The 19858-nt window shown below is 53.0% G+C and overlaps 1 protein-coding gene across 2 annotated transcripts in view; it reads right to left on the bottom strand.

Moving 5' to 3' along the window:
• Nucleotides 1–3412: 3412 nt before the first annotated feature.
• Nucleotides 3413–19858, bottom strand: part of RGS9 (regulator of G protein signaling 9) — a 69264-nt gene continuing 52818 nt past the window's right edge. Inside the window, exons 15-19 of one of the 2 annotated variants that reach the window (XM_047080941.1) lie at nt 18703–18841; nt 16146–16231; nt 13499–13616; nt 4775–5232; nt 3413–3563 (exon numbers count right to left, since the gene is read on the bottom strand). In XM_047080941.1, coding sequence (XP_046936897.1) covers nt 3413–3563; nt 4775–5232; nt 13499–13616; nt 16146–16231; nt 18703–18841 — 952 coding nt within the window. Of the gene's footprint in view, nt 3564–4774; nt 5233–13441; nt 13617–16145; nt 16232–18702; nt 18842–19858 lie in introns of those variants that run through there. The other variant, XM_047080942.1, reaches the window with a different exon arrangement.

The following is a 19858-nucleotide window of genomic DNA, read 5'->3' as shown; positions in this document are numbered from 1 at the left end:
AATAAAACCTTGGATTGCAAGTAACTTGTTCTGTGAGTGTTCTGCAAACATTTCTAATAAATTTTAACTTGATCGACGAGTGAGGTCTTGCCATACAAGTAGCCGAACGTCACGCGATCACAACTGAGCCAGTGGTTCTCTCTCTCTCTCTCTCTCTCTCTCACTCACTGAGGGATTGTGGGTGATCGTCTCCCATGCTTGGATGCTCGGTCTCAGGCCGTGGTGTTTGGCAGAAATCGGTGGTTTTTCAGGACGTTGGAAGGTGCCCACGACTGGCACTCGTGTATTTTTTGTCACTTCACAGCACCTACGGACGGTCCTCTGCTTTTCCGGACAAGAGTAAGCTGAGGAATACTTTGGTTCCTCCTAGGTCAGGCTGCCTGCAGATAGAGACCCTTTCCTCTGCTTCCTGATTGCCAGTTACCTTAAATACAGTATAGGACAAGAGTTTCTTAATACTGTAATCTGGTCAACATCCGTGCCAGTGTATGCAATGGTCCCCATTCAGAAGAAGATTCCATGGAGCCAATAGATAGCAGTGATTCCACTAGTGATAGTGGAAGTCATCCTGCACAATAACCCTCCTCCCTCTTGTCTCCCTCACACCAGCTACGAAGGTTTTCGAAGGCAAGTGCAAGTTAATTTGTTTATTTTTCTTTATATTTTGGATTTTCTTTATTATTTTGCATTATATGACAGTGCTGTAGTCATTCGCATATGAATATTTTGGGGCTGTGGAACGAATCATCTGAGTGTCCATTATTTCTCACGGGGAAATTCGCTTTGATATCCAAGTACTTTGGATGACAAGCATGTTTCCAGAACGAATTATCTCGCACACCGTGGTTTTACTCTACTTCACCTGGTGTTGGGCGCCTAGGAGGTTTGCATTCTCAATGAAGGAAAAGCCGCCCAACCATAGAATAGAGCAGAGATGCATTTTACAGATATTGACCAAACATTTGGCCAAATACAAACTGATCAGCCACTCCCAGCTCCTCTTGCCCCACCTCCCACATTCTCCCCTTTTCTACTATACTTTCCACTCCCTCCACCAAGACTGGGTAATAGTTTCGGTCCAGACAAGGTAGAGAATAATCATGCCAATCACTAGGGGACAGGTGAGGCAACAAGGTTAAAAATATTTACCTTGGCCCCTGGATTTCCTCTCTTCCCTGGAATCCAGTCACCATGAAATGCCTCCTGCCTTTGGGCAATTACATGGCAGAGTCACACTCCTTCATGTTTGAACCACTTCCTTCCTCCTGGGGTCTCTTTGTTACAGCACTTTAGCCGGGACCTCACCTAATGCCATCAGGGAATCCCGCAGCCTTGGATAGTTGATGCTGAAGGTCCAAACGGTCTTGGTCGAGGACCCTGGGGGCTTCGGAGTGGAGCCCCATAACCCCAGTTTACAGTCTGGGCACAACGGTTGCTGGTACATTAAAGGTATGGGTTGTGCCTGTAATCTCGTTTTAGACCAGCTTTGCAAATAGAGACATCAAGTTCATTGACCCACTCGCCTTCCAAGAGAGAGCCAGCCCGCGTTGTGTGCTCTCTAGGAGACAAGTTTCCTCATCCCCACATGAGTAACTCTTGTGAGCCCAAAGGAGTGGATCCCACAGAATGTCAAATGAGACGCTCTTTCAGAATTAAATCACCTGCGCTTCCTTGCGTGGTCAGCAAGTCCAGGTTTTGGCCATGCCCCTAGCCACCGTTCATTTCTAGAAGCGTCAAGACAGATGACTCAGTAGCCCCCGGGGGGCTTATTTATGGACTGGATAAGGTAAATTGTCGCACGTTAAAAGCAAGTGAGGGGCTCTTATCTACTAATCAGAATCTGATGAAGCTGAGAATTCGGGGGGGGGGATAATGAACGGTTTGGCAACCCACTCGAAAAATCTTTTTCCCGTGAGAGCTTGCCATGCAACTTTGAAGAAACGTTTTTGACGATGTAGTCCTTAATATCAACCCACCCCTGAATCCAATTATAATCCCCGCAGAACACTCTCAGGCAACAGTTCAGGGCTTGGGGGCAGAAACCAATGACAAGGGGCCCGTGTCCAGCAGCCCAGGGAATCACCTGCACCCTCTCTTCGGGGATTTCCCAACAGCAGCACTTGCTGATTTGGACAAGAGAATCTTTCGTTGTGGAGGAGTAGAGGACTATCCCGTTTGTAGAATGTTTGGTGTCACTGCCTGCCCTCCACCCGCTAGAGGCCAGCAGCGTTCCCCGCACTCGTCCTGACACCCCAAAAATGTTTTGAGACGCTGCTCAGTGTCCCCCAGGGGCAAAGTTGTCCCGGGCTGAGAGCCACGGCTCTAGATGAATTCAAGGAGGCAAGGAGGCTCACTCACCACTGCATCCCCAGGGCCTAGCACAGTGCCTGGCACGTAGCAAGGGCTCAACACATACCAGTTGAGTAAATGACTATGAGAAGAGGTGGGGGTGCACCGAGGCCTAAGCCTCCAGAAGCGCCTACCGGGTTGCATGCAGCAGACATGAACGTGCGTGCTCCGAGCCCCTGCTGCAGGGAGCGGATGGACCGACGGCCAGCAGCGTGTCTGTGCCGGGGCCGGACTTCCCCCCCAGGCGCTCCCAGCCAATGACCTTGCATGATGGAGGTGAGAAGGCAGAACCGTTCTTGCCAGACCTAGTCACTCTGCGTCAAGGACACCCCAATGGCAAGGCCAAAACTCACTTGGAACTGCACTGCCATATGAGACTCTCCAAGCCTGCCCTTCCTTCCCCAGAGGCCAGCCAGGCACTTGGTCTGAAGGCCCCTACCTCCTTCTCCAGATCGCACTCTTTATCCTTCACAGGTGTTTCCCCCGGATAAACCCCTTGCCCAGCTAATCCCATCTTGTTTCTACTTCTTGGTGGATGCGAACAACACACCTGCTCATTCTAGAAAGATGCCTTTCCCCGACACCCCCTTCGTGCACGATGCCGCGCTCTGGGGAGCTCCGTTGATAGAAGTAACATGCACAAACCAATGTAGCCAGGGAGAGAGTTCTTAAAAACGACTCAGTGTCCCTTTGTCTCTAAAACCAAAGGAGAGATGAATTGAACTCATAAACTGATAAATAGTAGCTCATAGCTAACTAATAAAACCAGACGCACACTAACATCCCAGGCCAAGAGACTCTCACAAGTTAACCTCTTATTGGTTTTAAGGCAGCAAGTAAAGTCCTCTGGTCCACATGCCTTTCTTCTGCCCAAGGAAAGGAAGGTCAGGAGGGAGGGTGGGAATCGGCCATCGGGACCCCAGCCAGTGCACGCTTCCCCACAATCCATCCCGTCTTCTCTCTCCAGGCCCCAAATGTGATCGAAATGCACTTGGGTTCGAGAGCCCGTGGCCCCATCTGGCAGGGTCTGCTGGGAGCGTCTTCTTGGTCCAGCGCCCCCGGCTCAGCTAGCTTTCCCCTCGGCCACGCTCTCCCAGGGACAGATGACCTCCTTCTCCTCGGCCCGGTCACCCGAGTCTCCTGTCCCGGTGTCCTCCGAGTCCATCAGGCAGGTCCCACTCTGCGTAGGCACGTCCATTTTGATCTGGAAAAAGCTTCAGGCACAAAAGACAGGCAAGTGCATAGGGACAGAAGGGACACCAAATCCTCAGCTCACCCTGACGTCCCTGGAGGAGAGTGACACCCAGGTGTGCCGCGGCCGGGCTCCGCGGATCTCTTTCACTGGGGGTAGAAGGGGACTCCTGTTTCTCTGCTGGACTCAGGCTCATTCAAAAGATGCTTTATTTTCATGTTGGGGGGGCTCAAATTGTTAGGGTTGGAGCAACCAACAGGAGCGTGTTGGTTGGTGCAGGGATACCCCTGACTGTCTCCCCAAAACCAACCAACAGGAGCGTGTCTCTAGGAGACAAGTCTCAAGGATACCCCTGACTGTCTCCCCAAAACCAAATAGAGGCGGGGGGCTGATTCCCAGTTTTGCACCGTCTACAACTTTTCTTTCTGCCATTGGTCCAGCAGTTGGCGTGCACCCCCTCAGAGCCTTTGTGCTGCCCCCGGTGCCCTGCCTCCGGGCGCTTGGGGTTCTCAGAACTCAGGCTTACACCCAAAATGGAGCTGAGAGGGGCCACCTCTCGGGGGAGACTGGGCACGGTCATTTTCACAGAAACACCCGTAGAAGCAGGAATCCCCGCAGGCCCCTCTGAGAGCCTGCTCGGTCGGTTAAGCATCCGACTCGGTTTCGGCTCAAGTCACCATCTCACGGTTCGTGGGTTCGAGCCCCCGCGTGGGCTCCCAGCTGGCAGTGTGGAGCCTGCCTGGGACTCTCTCTGCCCCTCCCCCGCTTACTCCCTCTCCTCTCTCTCTGTTTCTCTCAAAGTATATAAATAACTTTAAAAAAAAAAGTGCAATGGATTCATTAGACTGACTTTCTGGGATGGGGCAGGCTGGGTGGAGCACAGAAGGGGGAAAAGGCGGAAAAGAAAGACTCCCATTCCTTTTCTTTCTCAGGAAGCAGGCGAGGGCAACGCTGAGTTTCTGGAAACTATCCAGTGGCCAAACAGCCCTCTTGTCGTGTCCGCTAACCCAGAATCCTCATTACTCACCCCCCCACCCCCAGTTCTAGACCGTGCTCAAGCCCATGGCCTCGGTACCCAGCACAGACATACACACACACACAGACATGCGTGCACGCGCACTCATGCAGACACATGCACACGCGCATGCTCACGTGCAGGCAAATGTGCAAATACGTATGCTCGCACGGGGACAAATGTCCCTCACACACAGCACAATCCCTTCCGGTTCTTACTTTGCTACTCTCCTGGATTTCAGCCGTGACACCTGCTGGCCCACGTCCCCCAGGGGCTGCACCTTCCCGTGGGACACGGGCGGGCACTTGGGCGAGAGCCTGGCAAAGACCGGGGAAGCCGAACAGCCCCGTCTCAGAAACCTGCTGAAGGACAGAGCCACGCGGGCCTTGGGCCGGACCCAGGGGTGTTCGGCCGAGGCCTCACCCCCGGCGGTGTCGGAGGGCCCCGGGCAGGCCCCGGAGGCACCAGCGGCCCCCGTCTGCTCGGAGCTCTCCGAGGCCACCCTCATAGGCGTGGGGCAGATGGTGCTGCTGGGCCTCCGGATGAAGCGGCCCGGCGAGGGGAAAGGCATCCTGGGGGAGCGGCAGGAGGGGGAGAAGGGACCCGAAGGAGACGGGGGCACGCAGGTCCCTGTGTACACGGCCAGGTGGGGGCTGGGAGCGGTGTGCTGGCCCGGCTGCAGACAAGGAAAGAGAGAGTTCAGGGTGAGTCGTGGGGGCTCAGGGACACAGCCCTCTGCTGACTTAGCCCCTTCCAGCGCCCGGAGCACGGCCTGGTGTGGCGGGCCCATTGGGGAGCTGGGAAAGGGGCCCGGAGCCCCCTGTGATGACGGCCCAGCCACACACGGGCCTCCCGTCAAGGGGCCCGCCGGTCCCCGAGCCCTGGCCACGGTGCCTGGAGCTGGACATTTGCATCCAGGCTGACCTTTGCCGGGCCTGGGGTGCTGGGGTGAGGCCAGGCTGGCTTTCCAACTGCCCTGAACCCCCGTCCCCCAGCAAACAATGCTTAGGACCCGCCAGATGCCTTGCATCCTTTCTCCGCCCTTAGTTCCCAGCCCGAGGACACTTTTAACAGAGCAGTGGTGATACGAGAAGCCCCAGCCCGGACCCTGCTCACTCCTCCACGCTTGAGACCACCCCACCTCGTCCTGAGCCCCGACCCCGTGTCCAACTGGCCACGCCTTGGGGGTCGCCAAGCCCCCGCACTGGCCGTGCCTCCCGCGGCAGAACAGGGTGGCCGGGAGGGGAGGCAGAGCGGGCGTCGTGGGCTCATCGCTGGAGAAGGGGAGCATCTCGACCTCCCCGGGGCTCCCGTGGCCCCAGAGTCAAGGAGCGGGAGGGGGGAGGGGCAGGAGTACTGGACCAGCAGGTTTTCAGCAAAGAAGCCCAGGAGAGCTTGGTCTGAGCTGACAAAGTTAAAGTTGGAATTTTCAGGGAGGCTCTCTGCTGTCACCCCTCTGTTGTCACCGCTCTTCCCTCCACAGATGGGCCTCCGAGGGCCCATCGGCCCGGTTCGTCATGCCCCGTCCTAAAGGCCTGCTGTGGCCTCTCACCGTGTCAAAGCCCAGTCCTGGCAGGGAAGGGGGACCCTCTGGGACAGCTGGGCCATCACTGCCTCCGAGAGAGAACTGGAAAGGACTTCAGTGAAGAACAAACCCTCTTTGAAACTGGCACAGCCACACGACGCCCAGCTTAGAGAAACCTGCCTGCCCCGGGGGCCTGGGCACTGCCCCGGGGCCGAGGGAGGGCAGCTCCGGGCGCTGAGCTGGAGGCTGCTGGCTTCTGTGGGGTATGGCCTGGTTTCCAGGTCCCCTGAGTGTGCTGGTCCCAGCCGGAAGAGAAAGGGGCAGGCACATCCAAGGACAGCTTTTAGAGGAAAAGAAAGGCCAGGAGGCCACAGAAGTCTTTGCCGTGGGGGACAGAGGGGGGACGGCCTCCATTCTCCCCCACCAGCTCCCTGAAGTTCAAGTTCGATTCCATTCTGAAACAGCAGCTGAGAGCCACTGGTACTGTGCCTCTGCTCAGGTCTCCACAGGCCCACAAACCAGAGCCAAGGCCTGGACCTGGGGCCCCAGGGTTAACATACCAAATCAAAACTCCTGGCCTTAACACGCAGCGAGAACTCAGGAAACGTGAGGGTCGAGGCTGAGCACGTTTTGTGGATCATCGCACTTACTTCCCAAAGCCGCTCGGTAAGGCCACCAGCTCTTACTATGCCCATTGTACAGACGAGGAAACGAATGCTTCGAAAACCGAGCCCCAAGGACAGGCCACCGGGGACAGGGCGGGCTTTGAAGCCGGGCCCGTGGACGGCCGAGTCTGCACGTGTAACAGCTGGCTGGCCGTCTCAGGATGGCCTGCCCATCAGCGCACCCCGGGATCACCCAGGGTGCTGCTGCAAGTGCAGATCCCAACCCCACCAGACCCACTGAAGGAGAATCTCGGGGGGACGCAACCCAGGGAAAGCATCTTCTAACAAACACCCGAGGTCACGGTTTTGTTATGTCCAGTTTGAGGAGCCCCACGCCATGCTTCTAACACCGTCCTTCTATAGGGCAAGGGGTCTCCACTTAGGACACAGTCTGCTGACCGGAAGAGCGATAAAGGAGAAAGCTGGGCCCTCATTAAGGGTTTGGGAGACAACGGTTAGGTGAAAGGGTCTGGCCCTGTAACTTCTTAAGCGTCTGCTATATGGTAGGTAATCTAGCATATTATCTAGTATCCAGAAAATTGAGGTCTAGACGGGCTCATTGCCATCCCAAGGCTCTCACAGACAACAGGGACAGTGATATGTACAACACGAAGGTGGCCGCTAACATTCCTGCCCCCGTCTTCCAGTGTGGGTGTGAACTAGAAATGGCACACGACAGCCACTCCGTGCTCAGGTGACGTGATATGGCATAGGTGACATCAACAAAGGATTACCTGGGTGAGCCTGACCTCATCACACGAACCCTTCAGATCTGAGTCACAGACCAGGGACAGACGTCAGACAGGGTTTGAAGCACGACAGGGACTCAACAAAGGAGAAATTCTCCAGGATTGGCTTTGAAGGTGGGACAGAGGGGACACAAGACGAGGGATAGTGCAGCTTCTAGGAGCTGGGTGCAGCCATCAGCTTAACGGCCAACAAAAACGCTGGGGCCTTGAGTCCTACAGTGACAAACTGAGTCTCCACAACAACCTCAAAGAGATTGGAAGCAGGTTCTTCGTAAGAGCCTCCAGATAGGAACACGACAGGCTGGTGTGACCTTGGGTGTGAGACCGTGAGCAGGGGGCCCGGCCCAGCCTCACCTGGCCATCGGTGCGCGAACAAACAGCTGTGTGTGCGCTGTTTCATTGCACAGCAGTAGATAACTAACACAGAATGAGAATCCCATCCGAGGAGCGTGAAACCCCAAAGCCCCCTGCTTTGTCTACTGATCCATAGGGCCATCCCATTGCCTGTGGGGTTCAGATGGGACCTGGGGTCCTGGAGAGTGGGCTGAGACACCAAAACTAGGCAATAGGCTTTGGTGAGAGAATAAACTGACTGAGGACACCCTACCTCCGGTTCATTCTCTTGAATCCCACTTACTCAGAATCTGTGATAAAGTCATTATAATCCCCACTTTACAGATTAGGAAACTGAGCCTCGTGGAGATGACAACCTGACCAAGATCGTACAGCTTATGACAGGACAGGACTGCCCTCCTTAATTCTGTGCCCTCCTCCCCACCCCACTCTTCTCCCCCATCACTTTCTTTTCCAGGATGAATGACAAGACTGGTGAGGAGTGGCCACCATCCTGCTTTACTCACCTGGCCTGAGAAGGTCCTTTCTTCTGGGAAAATAGCCATTGACCCCATCGGCCCCGGCCACCCAAAGCAGGAAGGCCTTTTTTACCCCCTTCCCACCAGGACTCTGGCCCCTCCCACAGAGACCTGGCCCCTCCAGCTCACGCCACGCCCACCCCTGGCGTGACACAGCAAAGCAGCGGCATGCAAGGCATGTGGCAAAGAAATGTGACACACGGAGACACGGTGAAGCTCTGAGAGCTCTGTTTTATTAGGCAAGGGAGTGACACAGGGGGAAAGAGCGTGGAATGGAGTGGGTACATTGACATGACGTCACGATCGTAGGCTTTTTAATGGCAGGCAAGGCAGATAAGTGCAAAGAGGTGCGATTCGTCTTCTGTCTAGAAACTGGCTGAGAATCTGAAGGAGTCCTTGTGGCCCCCTGAACTCCTGCTTCCTAAGCCACATTCAGGTTCAGCATGCAGTGTGCACAGCACCCTCTCCGGTCCCTCCTTGCTTTCCCCTCGCCCACTGCCTCCAAAAGCAAATAAGCAAAGTTGGCTCCGTGGAAACAAATCCACAAGGGTGGACACATCATTTCTCCTACCCACCATCTCGTGTGTGGCACAGCCTTACCATCTTGAACGGACCCTTGCTTTAGCCACAGAACTTGGACAGACTCATAGAGCACGTGACATCAATGGCCCACCCTCCTCCCTTCAAATATATCCTGATGGTCCCTGGAGAGCTGGGCGGCCCACACTGCAAGACTGAGAGAGCAGAGAAGTGAGACGGTTTAAGTCAACAAAGCTAAAAGTGCACCCGAGGGAATGCCCGGAATAGTAAAGAATAATGGATCACCGTACTGGACGAACACCGACAGGTGCAAGGAAGCCCAAGGTTACTCTAAGACCGTACGTGACTAAGGATGGTGGTGATGATGGTGGCGATGATGCAGATGACGACAGTGACGGTGTTGGTGATAAATGGTGGTGATGGCGACAGTGACGATGGTTGTGACCAAGGTAACAGCAGCTAGCATCTATTGAGCGTTTATTATATGCCAGGCATTATCTTACGTACTCTTCTTGTATTTTCTTGTCCCTAGCCCTCGTATTACCACAACCCTCACAAGAAGAGCAGCCCTTTCTCTAAAAGCCAAGCTTGAAAACGAAATTCTACAAAGGAAAGCCTGGCACTTTCCAGCATGATTTATATTCTAGCATAAATAGGAGGTGGAGAAACTCAAGCTGTTTAAAGCATGGCATTGAGGAATCAAGAGGGTGCCTAAGTACACAGAACACAGAAACTATCACAATCATTTAAATATATCGATAATACTGTCCAAATAAATACTATTTTTGATGCTGAGATCGAGACAGACCCTGCGGGGGCCACTGTTATGTTTGACACACAGAAACAAAGCCCCCAGGAACAGCTGTCACCTGCTGGGGCCCAGCGGCCGACACTCTTACAAAACCTCAAAACTGGATAGGGACCTGGGCTCCTTTACTACCAAACACGAGAATCTCCTGGTGGATTCCCCCCCAGTCCTCCAGGCCAGACAATCCTCTCCCATCTCTGTGCTCTCCTGGTGTGCCACACTCAGCCTCGATCCCGTTCCGTCTCACGTTGCAGCCATTTGCATCTAGGCATCGATGCCAGCCCCTGGAGGGCAGAGAACCTCTTGCCCATTTCTGTACCTGTCCCAGCAGCCATCACCGGTTCTTACGTAGAAAAGGTGTTTAGAAACGTGTGGAACGTGGCTGCTGCTATCCAGGAGCGAAGCCATTTATCTCCTACCCTCCTTCAGATGCATTTCTCCGGGTTCCTTATTTATGCATTTATCCGTTAAAGAGTGATAACTGACCCTGTTTACATCCCTGTGCCTCTCATTAGATTGCGGGGTCCCCGTGTGTCTGACGTTGAGAAGGTTTCCATTAATACGTGTGGCGTATCTACTCTGTGCCTGATACGGAGCCCCTGGGAGTCTGCTGGAGGGTGGGAGACATCTCACTTGTGGGAGGTGGATGGCTGAGTCACAGACAAACATGATACACTTTGTAGCCTGCGGAACTCCTGATGTGTTGGACGCCCCGCCATCGTCACCGCCATTGTGCCGGGTATGCGGTCCCAGCTCACAGGGGGTAACCAGAAGGGACAGCGCATCTCTCTGGTTTTGTGCTTCTCAAACTTTCCCAGGAAAGTAGGACAAACAGCAGGAGAGCCGGGTAAACATCCTCTCCCAGGAGTCTGAGGGTAAAGCCTAAACCTGCCACAGCCAAGCATGAAATGTCTTTGATGTCTCAATTTTTATCTTAAAAAATTCATGTACGTTTTGCATTCTAATTCACACTATATTCATGATGATTTTAATGCAAAAAAATATCTAAAATTACCTAAGTGTCCTCCCATTCCAAATCTTCAAGCAAAATCGAGGCCCCAGGCGGGGTACCCTCCGGGAACTCACAGAGTCTGTTTCAAGGAGCGTGGATCTGGCCCTAACCCCTCACTTCACAAATCAGGAAGCAGAGATCATAAGTGACTTGTTCAAGACCACATGGCTGGTGGCAGAACCAGAGACCAAGAGGCCTTCTCCAAATCCAGGGCTCTGTCCCTTCCTTCCTTCCTCCTTCCATTCGTCCACTCAGGTAAGACACGTTTCTGCAGAACCCATCAGGTTTCAGAGTGATCCTGGGCAAACACAGCCCCTGTCCTGTGTCATTCCATTTACAACGGCCATCACCTGAAATTCCTTCTGGGGGTGCCCTCCCTGCATCGGAAAACTTCCAACATTCTCCAAAAGAGAGACAACCAAAGCACACCTCAGGTTGTTCTTTTGGAGTTTAAACTAGTCTACGACTAGGGAAAATGGAGAGAGTAATGGAATCATTTCACTGACATGAAACCAAGAGCTGTAGACTCCTTACAATGGCCTAAAAGGTCCCCAGTGACCTGGCCTCGCCCACCTCTCTAACCTTGTGTTGCACCATATGCCCCACGCCCACCAGGCTCCATCCACCTGGCCTTACAGTTCACCCCAAGGCACTTTCCCCAATGGGCCTTCAGGCATGCAGTCCCATCTGCCTGGAAAGTTCTCCCTGCCTGCCCACATTCTTTGTGTGGCCGCTTGCACTCCACCTCTGCTTCTCCGTGACCGCCTTGAAGAGGCCTCCTTAGTGCACACATCTCCCTTCTCCCCTCTCAGGGCACCATATCCACATCCTTTGTAACACTCTCTACAGGTTTTATCATCTATGTGGGCTGTTGGTCGCAGTGACGGCTCCAATTCGTCCCTCCCTGTCTCCACGTCTGTGGCGATAAGACTTTAACATTTCTCTCGCTAAAGAGCTAGAGTTTATTTCCTCATCCCTTGATTCTAGGCTGGCTTTGTAACTTGATTTGGCCAAGGAAATGAGGTGGAAAACCAGGTCTAAGCCTACACCTCAAGACCCTGACGTGTTTCCACTTACTCCCTTGCGATCCGCCATCACCACAGATCATGCCGCGGCCAGGCTGTTGGAGGACAAGAGGCACGAGAAATAGAGAAGAATCGTTCCGCTCGTCCCAGCTTAGGCCACCACGGATCAAGGCCCCAGGCATGGGAGTGAGCTCCACCAAGATCAACAGAGCCACACAGACGACCCTATACCCGGGAGCAATAAACACTGATTATCGTGTGACGCTCTAATCTTGTTTGTCACATGGCAACGGCTGCCGATACCATTGGCTTCGTTATTTTTGGTCAGTCCTAGACTATAAACTTCCTGAGACAGAGGCCAGGCCGTTGTATTCACCACTGCCTGGCACGTAGTAGGTACTCAGTAAACGTGTTGAAGGAGTGAGTCCCTTTGCTGCGTAACGTCGGTCCCTTGCTCGCGGACTTGCTCTGTCGCCTTTGCGTTCTCACACAGGTGCATGAGGTGAGGCTAGCTTCCAGAATTACCTTGTAGGCCTCCCAAGGTCAGGGTGTGAACTGTCCTCTCCCTGCTCCCTGACCACAGGGCTGGCCTAGCCTACAGCTACAGAGGAGAGAAGCACGAACATCGAGAAAATATCCAAAGGAGGGGCGCCTGGGTGGCTCATTCGGTTAAGCACCCAGTTCTTGATTTCGGCTCAGGTCATGATCTCACAGTCTTGAGACCAAGCCCTACATCAGACTCTGAGCCAGGTATGGAGCCTACTTAAGATTCTCTCTCTCCCTCTCCCTCTCCCCTGTCCCGCCACAAAAAAATAAAAGAAAATATCCCAAAGAGTATTATCTTTGACCCTAACTCGTCTTGGAAATGTCCAGCCGTCTATCATCCCTCTTCCCACGAATGAAGTCACCATCACCTTTCCTTTATCTGAAACGATATGGCCTTCATCATAAGGCCATTTCACCTTGACTGCCCGGGGGGCTTCCGACTGAGCCCTTCGTCTAATTAGTCTAATTAGTCCTTCATACTAATTCCCCCAGCAGGTGTCAGGCGGTGGGGAGACAACAGGGAAGGAGGGAGCTCACCAGCCCTCACCAACCGTGACTAAGAACAAGCTCAACAGGAATGTCTCAGCAGGACCCTTCCAGAAGGTGTAACAGAGAAGCCCAGGGGAAGTGCATCTAGGGGCAACCCTGCATCTAGTGCCTCAGAGGCATCTCAGACTGCTTTAGAAGCGGAGTCTGAATCGGAGAGGTAGGGTGAGGAGCTCCATTAAGAAGAACCATGTCTTGGGGGATGAGGCGGTCTTCCTGTTCATTTTCCAAAGCAAACGGTGCTACACAAAACAGCCTGTTTTCTTTGTGCTTCCCACTCCAAGAACCCCCTTGGTTCTTGTAAGAGGGTAAGTGCTAAGTTCGTACTTACTAAGTAAGCGCTAAGTAAGTCACACAGCACCTGAGTCAAGGGACCTCCCCGCCCCCCACTGCTGCCCCTGTCCCCCCACGAACTGGAGCTCTAGTTGCGGTGACACTGTGAAGTCCACCCCGAAGGAGGTCAGGGGGCTATGGCATGCACCTGGTGACCCCGCTGCCCCCCCCCCCCAACGGGGCATAGAATTCTCTAGACTCTGACTCTGCCTTTCTTTGCATGCCTCTCCTGCACGTACGCCCCCGCCCCCAAGGATTCTAGATCTATTTAGGAGGCAGCTCTCTTTTGAGTTGGCTCCTACGGTCCAGCTTGCTCATGACCTGGGTGATGTCCACCGTGTTGGCTGCTTCTCGAGCCTTGGCTTCTTCTTCCAGCTGCCTCAGGATGACGGGGCTCGGGCTGGAACGCAGGTGGCGTCGCATAAATGGGAGACCGGAGCTGGAAGGAAGGACAAGGCTGTGGTTGGTGGAAAGCCACGCAGCTCGCCCAGCTGTGCCACTGTGGCACCTGGTGGGAGACGGGGCTGCAGGACCCGAATCTGGGCTCGTTCCCTCATTCTCCTCGTGAGCGCCAAGGGGGCGCCCTCAGAGGCGTGTTCGACCTGAGCTCTTTCTCCCCCTTTGGAGGATGGACCAGAGTGAGGACCAGCCGCCATCGGATTCTAGGCTAGGCGCGTGGAACACTGCCTGTCGTGGTGACGAAATACCTCCTACAATGTTTAGAAATCAATGTGTCAACTTAACGTCCCATGGGCTCTCTCTGAAAGAAGGGGGCAAGGAGAGTTTGATACTGGAAGACCAATGGTTCTTGCCTTGGGGGGGGGGGGTGTGGAGGGAGCATTTGTTTTCAAAAAGCCAAGGCTCTGGGAAGGAGGGAAAGAGCCGGGCTGTCCAAGGGGGCCAGGCTAGACCAGCAGAGAACGCGGGGGGGAGGCCTGGAGAGGGTTGGTGGGCCGGTGGTACTTTGTGCATGCGCCACGTGAGTCAGAACCTCTCCAGAAGTCAAACATGGGTTCTTGGGACCCAAGTCTGTCTCCCATGGCCTTGGGGACCAGGACAAAGCTCCAGGCGTCTGACAGATGCAGGCAGTGGCGAGCAGCTGAACCACCCCCATGCCTGGAAAACAAGCACTTCAGCAGCAATGGTAGACTGCAAACCTAGGACCTCCCCAAACCTCTGGACTACAAAAGCCTGGAGAACTCTGGCATCTACGCGAGGGAAGAAGACGGCTCCCTTACCAGTGAGTCATGGTTGAACTTGGGTCACCCACCAGCCCCGCCCAGGGGGAGTTTGGAGCTCGATTTAACGGATTCTAGAGAAATTAAGTTTCACACATTGGCTGACACTCACGAGCCCTGGGACGAACCCACACGCCCTGCAACCCGCACACACTGACAGGCCGGGCTTCCCTCATTACAAAAGCATCACCCGCGTGTCCTCACTCACAGGGCCATTACCAGACCACCATTCCCACGGCAAGATAAGCACTGCACCGGGGGCCTCAGGGCACCCGGCACCCAGGGACCCCTGGAAGCTCCAGAAAAGATGCCAGTTGATTTCTCAGGTCTGCTGCCTACTTATAAAACATCTGGAGAGAGGTATACAAGACTTCCTTTCCTTCCCCACTACTCTCTGGCAGAACTTCCGGAGCCATTACGCTCCTTTCTTGTGACTTAAAGGAGAAGCTTTCAAGCCCCCAGGGACACTGAACTCCCTTCCTTACCGGGCAAACCTAGAAGAATAGCACCACAAAGCCCTCTTTTCTCTCCTTTTTATAACGGGGCCATTATCCTCAAGAATGAAACTAAGTTGGGTTTTTTTTTTTTTTAAGCTCCTTTGATAAAGGCTCCCGTCCAACCACCCCTCTTTTGAATTGACTGGAGACGCTGGAAAAGAGCCCAGCATGGGCTGAGCCTGCAAACAGGGGAACGTTTACTAACCATGGGGGGTGCGGGGGCGGGGGGAGAGGGATGAACAGACCACGTGCCGTCACTGAGAAAACCCCCACCAAAGTCCCACAGCTTTGTTCATGCTGTCATTTGGTTACTCTTTTGAATCTCCAGTCCTTCCCTATAGAGTGTTCGTTTACCCCTCCAGAACTGCCCAGTTACTGCCCTTCAGAACACTGCATCCTTTGCCCAAGGGTTCTGCCAGTTGAGATGATCCACATCTCCAAGGAGGAAGTGGGCAGGAACCAGTTAATGGGGGACTTGCTGACAGGCAGTCCCTGGAGTCAACAAGAACACTTAGAACACTTAGAACAACAAGAACACTTAGAATGTCACTGTCGTTTTTCCACATCAGTCCACCATTTTTCTTGAGGCATAGTCTGCTGTGCTCTCTAAGGTCCTAGGACATTCCAAGGATACAAGGATGTAGCTAATTTAATTCCAGTTTCAAGGTGAAGAAGTATAGCAACTTTTTAAAAAAATTTTAAATTTAAAATTTTTTAATGTTTATTTCTTTTTGAGAGGGAGACAGAACACGAGCAGGGGAGGGGCAGAGAGCAAGGGAGACACAGAATCTGAAGCAGGCTCCAGGCTCTGAGCCGTCAGCACAGAGCCTGACTCGGGGCTCGAACCCACGAACCGTGAGATCATGACCCGAGCCGAAATCGGACGCTTAGCCGACTGAGCCACCCAGGCGCCCCAAGAAGGCTAGCAAATTAAAAAACCAATGAGATGCTTCTATTTGCCATAGGGTAATTATCGGTCTGATAATCAGAACTTTTCCAAACCAGAGTAAGGGAAACAAAACTTAGTGGCAGTAATTACTAAGGAAATCTTGCCGGGGTTAATTCAGGGCATTATGAAGCCAATGAGGCAATCATACCCCTACGAAATCCTTCCCAGTTCCCAATATTTTCATCAAGCAAGTATCTCAATCATGACCACTTGGCTGAAAAAGACCCTCACTTCTCTGTAAACAAAACAGCAGGCAACCAGCAATTACAGTCCATCCCACTTGCCTTCTCTTGGTGGTTTCCTGAGGTTCAATGGCTTTGGCCAGCATTTCCTTATAGATTGGAGATTTTAAATAGCGAGCATAAGAATCCTAGGGGGAACAAGAGAAAAACGGTAATTACGAGAGGGGAGGTGTCAAATCAAACACATACACTTGCCGTTTTCAAGCCCTCCCTGGGCAGTCAGATGGCAAAGTTAAGAGAACCTGTACCCTTGCGGGAAAGGCATTCAGGTGTGCGGCTAAAGCAACTGTGGTCAAGTACGGCCCCTGGACCCGCAGAGTCAATTTCACTTGGCAACTTGCTACGAATGCACATCTTCAGGCCCCCTCCCCAGTCCCACTAAGTCAGAAATGCCCAGGATGGGACATTTGGAGTCTTAAGAAGCGTCCCGTTGATTCTGCTACACTTTGGTTTAGAGAACTGTCTATAACCCCCCCACTAAAATCCACCTGGGGGGGCTTCAGCCAAGTAAGCATGAGAGGACACTTGTATCCCACCTCTCCCGCCCAGTATCTGCCTCCAAGGAAAAGGAACAGCCATGAGCATGGAGTCCACCTTGATGCCCATGAACATCCCTTTCTGCCCTGAACTTAGATATAAAAGCGAGAGAAAACAAAACAAAACAAGGGGGCACCTGGGTGGCTCCGTCAGTTAAGCATCCGACTCGATTTCAGCTCAGGTCATGAGCTCACAATTCATGAGTTTGAGACCCACATCGGGCTCCGCAATGACAATGCGGAGCCTGCTTGGGATTCTCTCTCCTCTCCCTCTCTCTCTCTCTTTCTTTCTCTGCCCCTCTCACACATGCTCTCTCTCAAAATAAGTGAAGAAAAAGAAAAAGAAAAACCAAGACTCAGATTCCTCTTATGCGGGTATTTCCAGGTTCAGAGAACTCGCTTCACAAATGCTCGTTACGTGCAGGTTCAACTCAAAACTCTCGTTCTAACAAATATGGGACAAAGCCCACAGCAACGATGTAGGGACCAAGGGTTTTTTAAATTTATCAAAACAGTTCCATTCTAAAAACCAAGCAGTAGCAGTGAAAGTTACAAGAACCAGGACAGAGGTTGGGAGTGGGGACTATGGATTGGTGGGTCATGTTGACTTTATTGTCATAGGACACAGCCTCTCGTGACACACAATCTACTAAGCGTATACACTGTCCTTAAGTTACCCACGGCTCTGTTTTTTTCTGGCTACTATCTGGCTTTCCTGGGTATCTCTGTAAAAGGTTGTATAAAAAAATCACATTAAAAAAAAATTTTTTAATATTTATTTATTTTTGAGAGACAGAGACCAAGTGTGAGCGGGGGAGGGTCACAGAGAGAGGGAGACACGGAACCTGAAGCAGGCTCCAGGCTCTGAGCTGTCAGCACAGAGCCCAACCCAGGGCTCAAAGTCATGAACCGCGAGATCATGACCTGAGCCAAAGTCGGACACTCAACCGACGGAGCCACCCAGGCACCCCCCTTTTTTTCATTAAAAAAAAGCACATTTTTAAGAATCAAAATGTGGGGTGCCTGGGTGGCTCAGTCGGTTAAGCGTCTGACTCTTGATTTTGGCTCAGGTCATGATCCCAGGGTTGTGGGATCGAAACCCGACTTGGGGTCTGAGCTGACAGTGCAGAGCTTGCTTGGGATTCTCTCTCTCTCTCTGCCCTTCTCCCTCTCTCAAAATAAATAAATAAACATTTTAAAAAACATAACCCAGGGGCGCCTGGGTGGCTCAGTTGGTTGAGCGGCCAACTTCGGCCCAGGTCACGATCTCGCGGTCCGTGAATTCGAGCCCCGCGTCCCCGCGTCGGGCTCTGTGCTGACCGCTCGGAGCCTGGAGCCTGTTTCCGATTCTGCGTCTCCCTCTCTCTCTCTCTGCCCCTCCCCTGTTCATGCTCTGTCTCTCCCTGTCTCAAAAATAAATAAAACGTTAAAAAAAAATAAATAAATAACCCAGAAAGCTACCTGAATTCGCACAGGGTTTTACCAGAATCACACCACATTTGTCTCTTTCGGGTACTAACCTTCCCCTCCTCCAGCAAATGAGATATTTGCTTAGGGCCAGGGCCACCTTAACTGCCACCATTCTCGAGAAGAGACTAAGAGCTCAGCCTCTGGATGCAGGCAGACACAGTTGGACTCTCGACTCTACCTCCGGGAGACCCTGGACAAACCACTGGACCCTGGAGAAGCAAGTCCTGTCCCATGGGTTGTCCTTGGTACAAAGTTCCATGCTCTGCATCATGACCGCACCTCCCAAGCCGCTCGGTAAAGAATAGCTGTTACAGCAACGCTATCATCACCAGCGTCATGACTGCCTCTACGGCCACCACAGAGCGACAGCCCCTAAGGACACACACAGCACCTGTAAGTGGTCCTTCCCAGCCACCAAGACTGGGGGCTCGGCAAGGTTCCAGACCAGCGGACAGGTGCAAGTTGACCATCCTGCATCTCAACACCAGCAAAGGAAGCCACCCGGCATCTCCCTTTGTTCCCGTATTTCCCTGGTGCCTGGGAAGGGAAGGGCTCCCTGGCCCCGACGTGCCATCAGCACCGGCCCCACCTACCTTCTTCATGAGCATGTAGATGTGGGTTTGCGCGGCATCCAGCACGTAGCGGTGAGGGTGCCTCAGCCCCTTGACCGTGATGTCCATGGTTTTGCCATCTATGTTTATCCACCGCCTCGCCCCGGGGGCCAAGAATAGCCTGGAGCAGGGAGGGAAATGTTAGCGAGTAGCTAACCCAAGTCCGTGAATGAAAGTTCACAGCCGCTTGGGAGGGAGGGACTGACATGAGTCAGGTCACCGGGAATGAAAGCGGTCCTTTTTTTTTAGGAGACAGGAAAGAGCCCTGAACAGGTTGTCACGTGACATTTCTCAGACGCAAGAAAACAGTCACGCCAGTCTTCAGAAGGGGAATATTTAACTTTAGCGTCCCCCACCCCTAAGAGAGAAAACAAAATGTTGGTGGGCAACACCAGGCGTTAGAATAAAGAATCCAATTTCCAACGTAATGCCTTCTGCCTTATTCACCAGGATTGGGGGCCCACCTGGAACCAGGCTGAGACACCCCCAAACAGGTGTCCCAGGGCCCCTGCTCTCCTTTGGCCCAGCCTAGATGTATTTAGAAATGAATCTCAAATGCTGGGTCGGGAAGCAACCTACAGTCCCAGCGCCCAGAGGGTGGATGACGAGGGCATCCTTGCTAACGGTCCCAGAGAGAACCCAAACCCAGCCACATGGCTCCCCACTGCTCCCCCTTCTGAGTTGTTTCAGGGTTAGAGATGCGTGAATGTTTTGCCACACTATGCAGCTGTACGTTAAAATTTGGAGATTTAGGGGCGCCTGGGTGGCTCAGTCGGTTAAGTGTCCAACTTCAGCTCAGGTCATGATCTCGCGGTTCATGAGTTCGAGCCCCACCTCGGGCTCTGTGCTGACGGCTTGAAGCCTGGAGCCTGCTTCAGATTCTGTGTCTCCCTCTCTCTGACCCTCCCCTACTCACGCTCTGTCTCTCTGTCTCTCTCTCTCTCTCTCCAAAATAAATAAACATTAAACAAAATTTAATTTGGGGATTCAGACTAACATTACATACCCGGGGACCCTGGGGAGAAAGGAAGCTGCTATAAAGGTGAAGACAGCTAGTTTTCTTACAGTGGATTTTTGGAGTTAGGGTGTGTGTGTGGGGGGGGGGCAGTCAGGTGCCACTGTTCCCGGGAAGGATGTC

Source organism: Lynx rufus, unplaced genomic scaffold (assembly GCF_022079265.1).
Source record: "Lynx rufus isolate CCGP_SWC_20201006 ecotype Redwood Valley unplaced genomic scaffold, mLynRuf1.p SCAF_18, whole genome shotgun sequence".
NCBI lineage: Eukaryota > Metazoa > Chordata > Mammalia > Carnivora > Felidae > Lynx > Lynx rufus.
The sequence above is the reverse complement of the archived record's forward strand: the minus strand, read 5'-3'. Positions and strand labels throughout refer to the sequence as shown.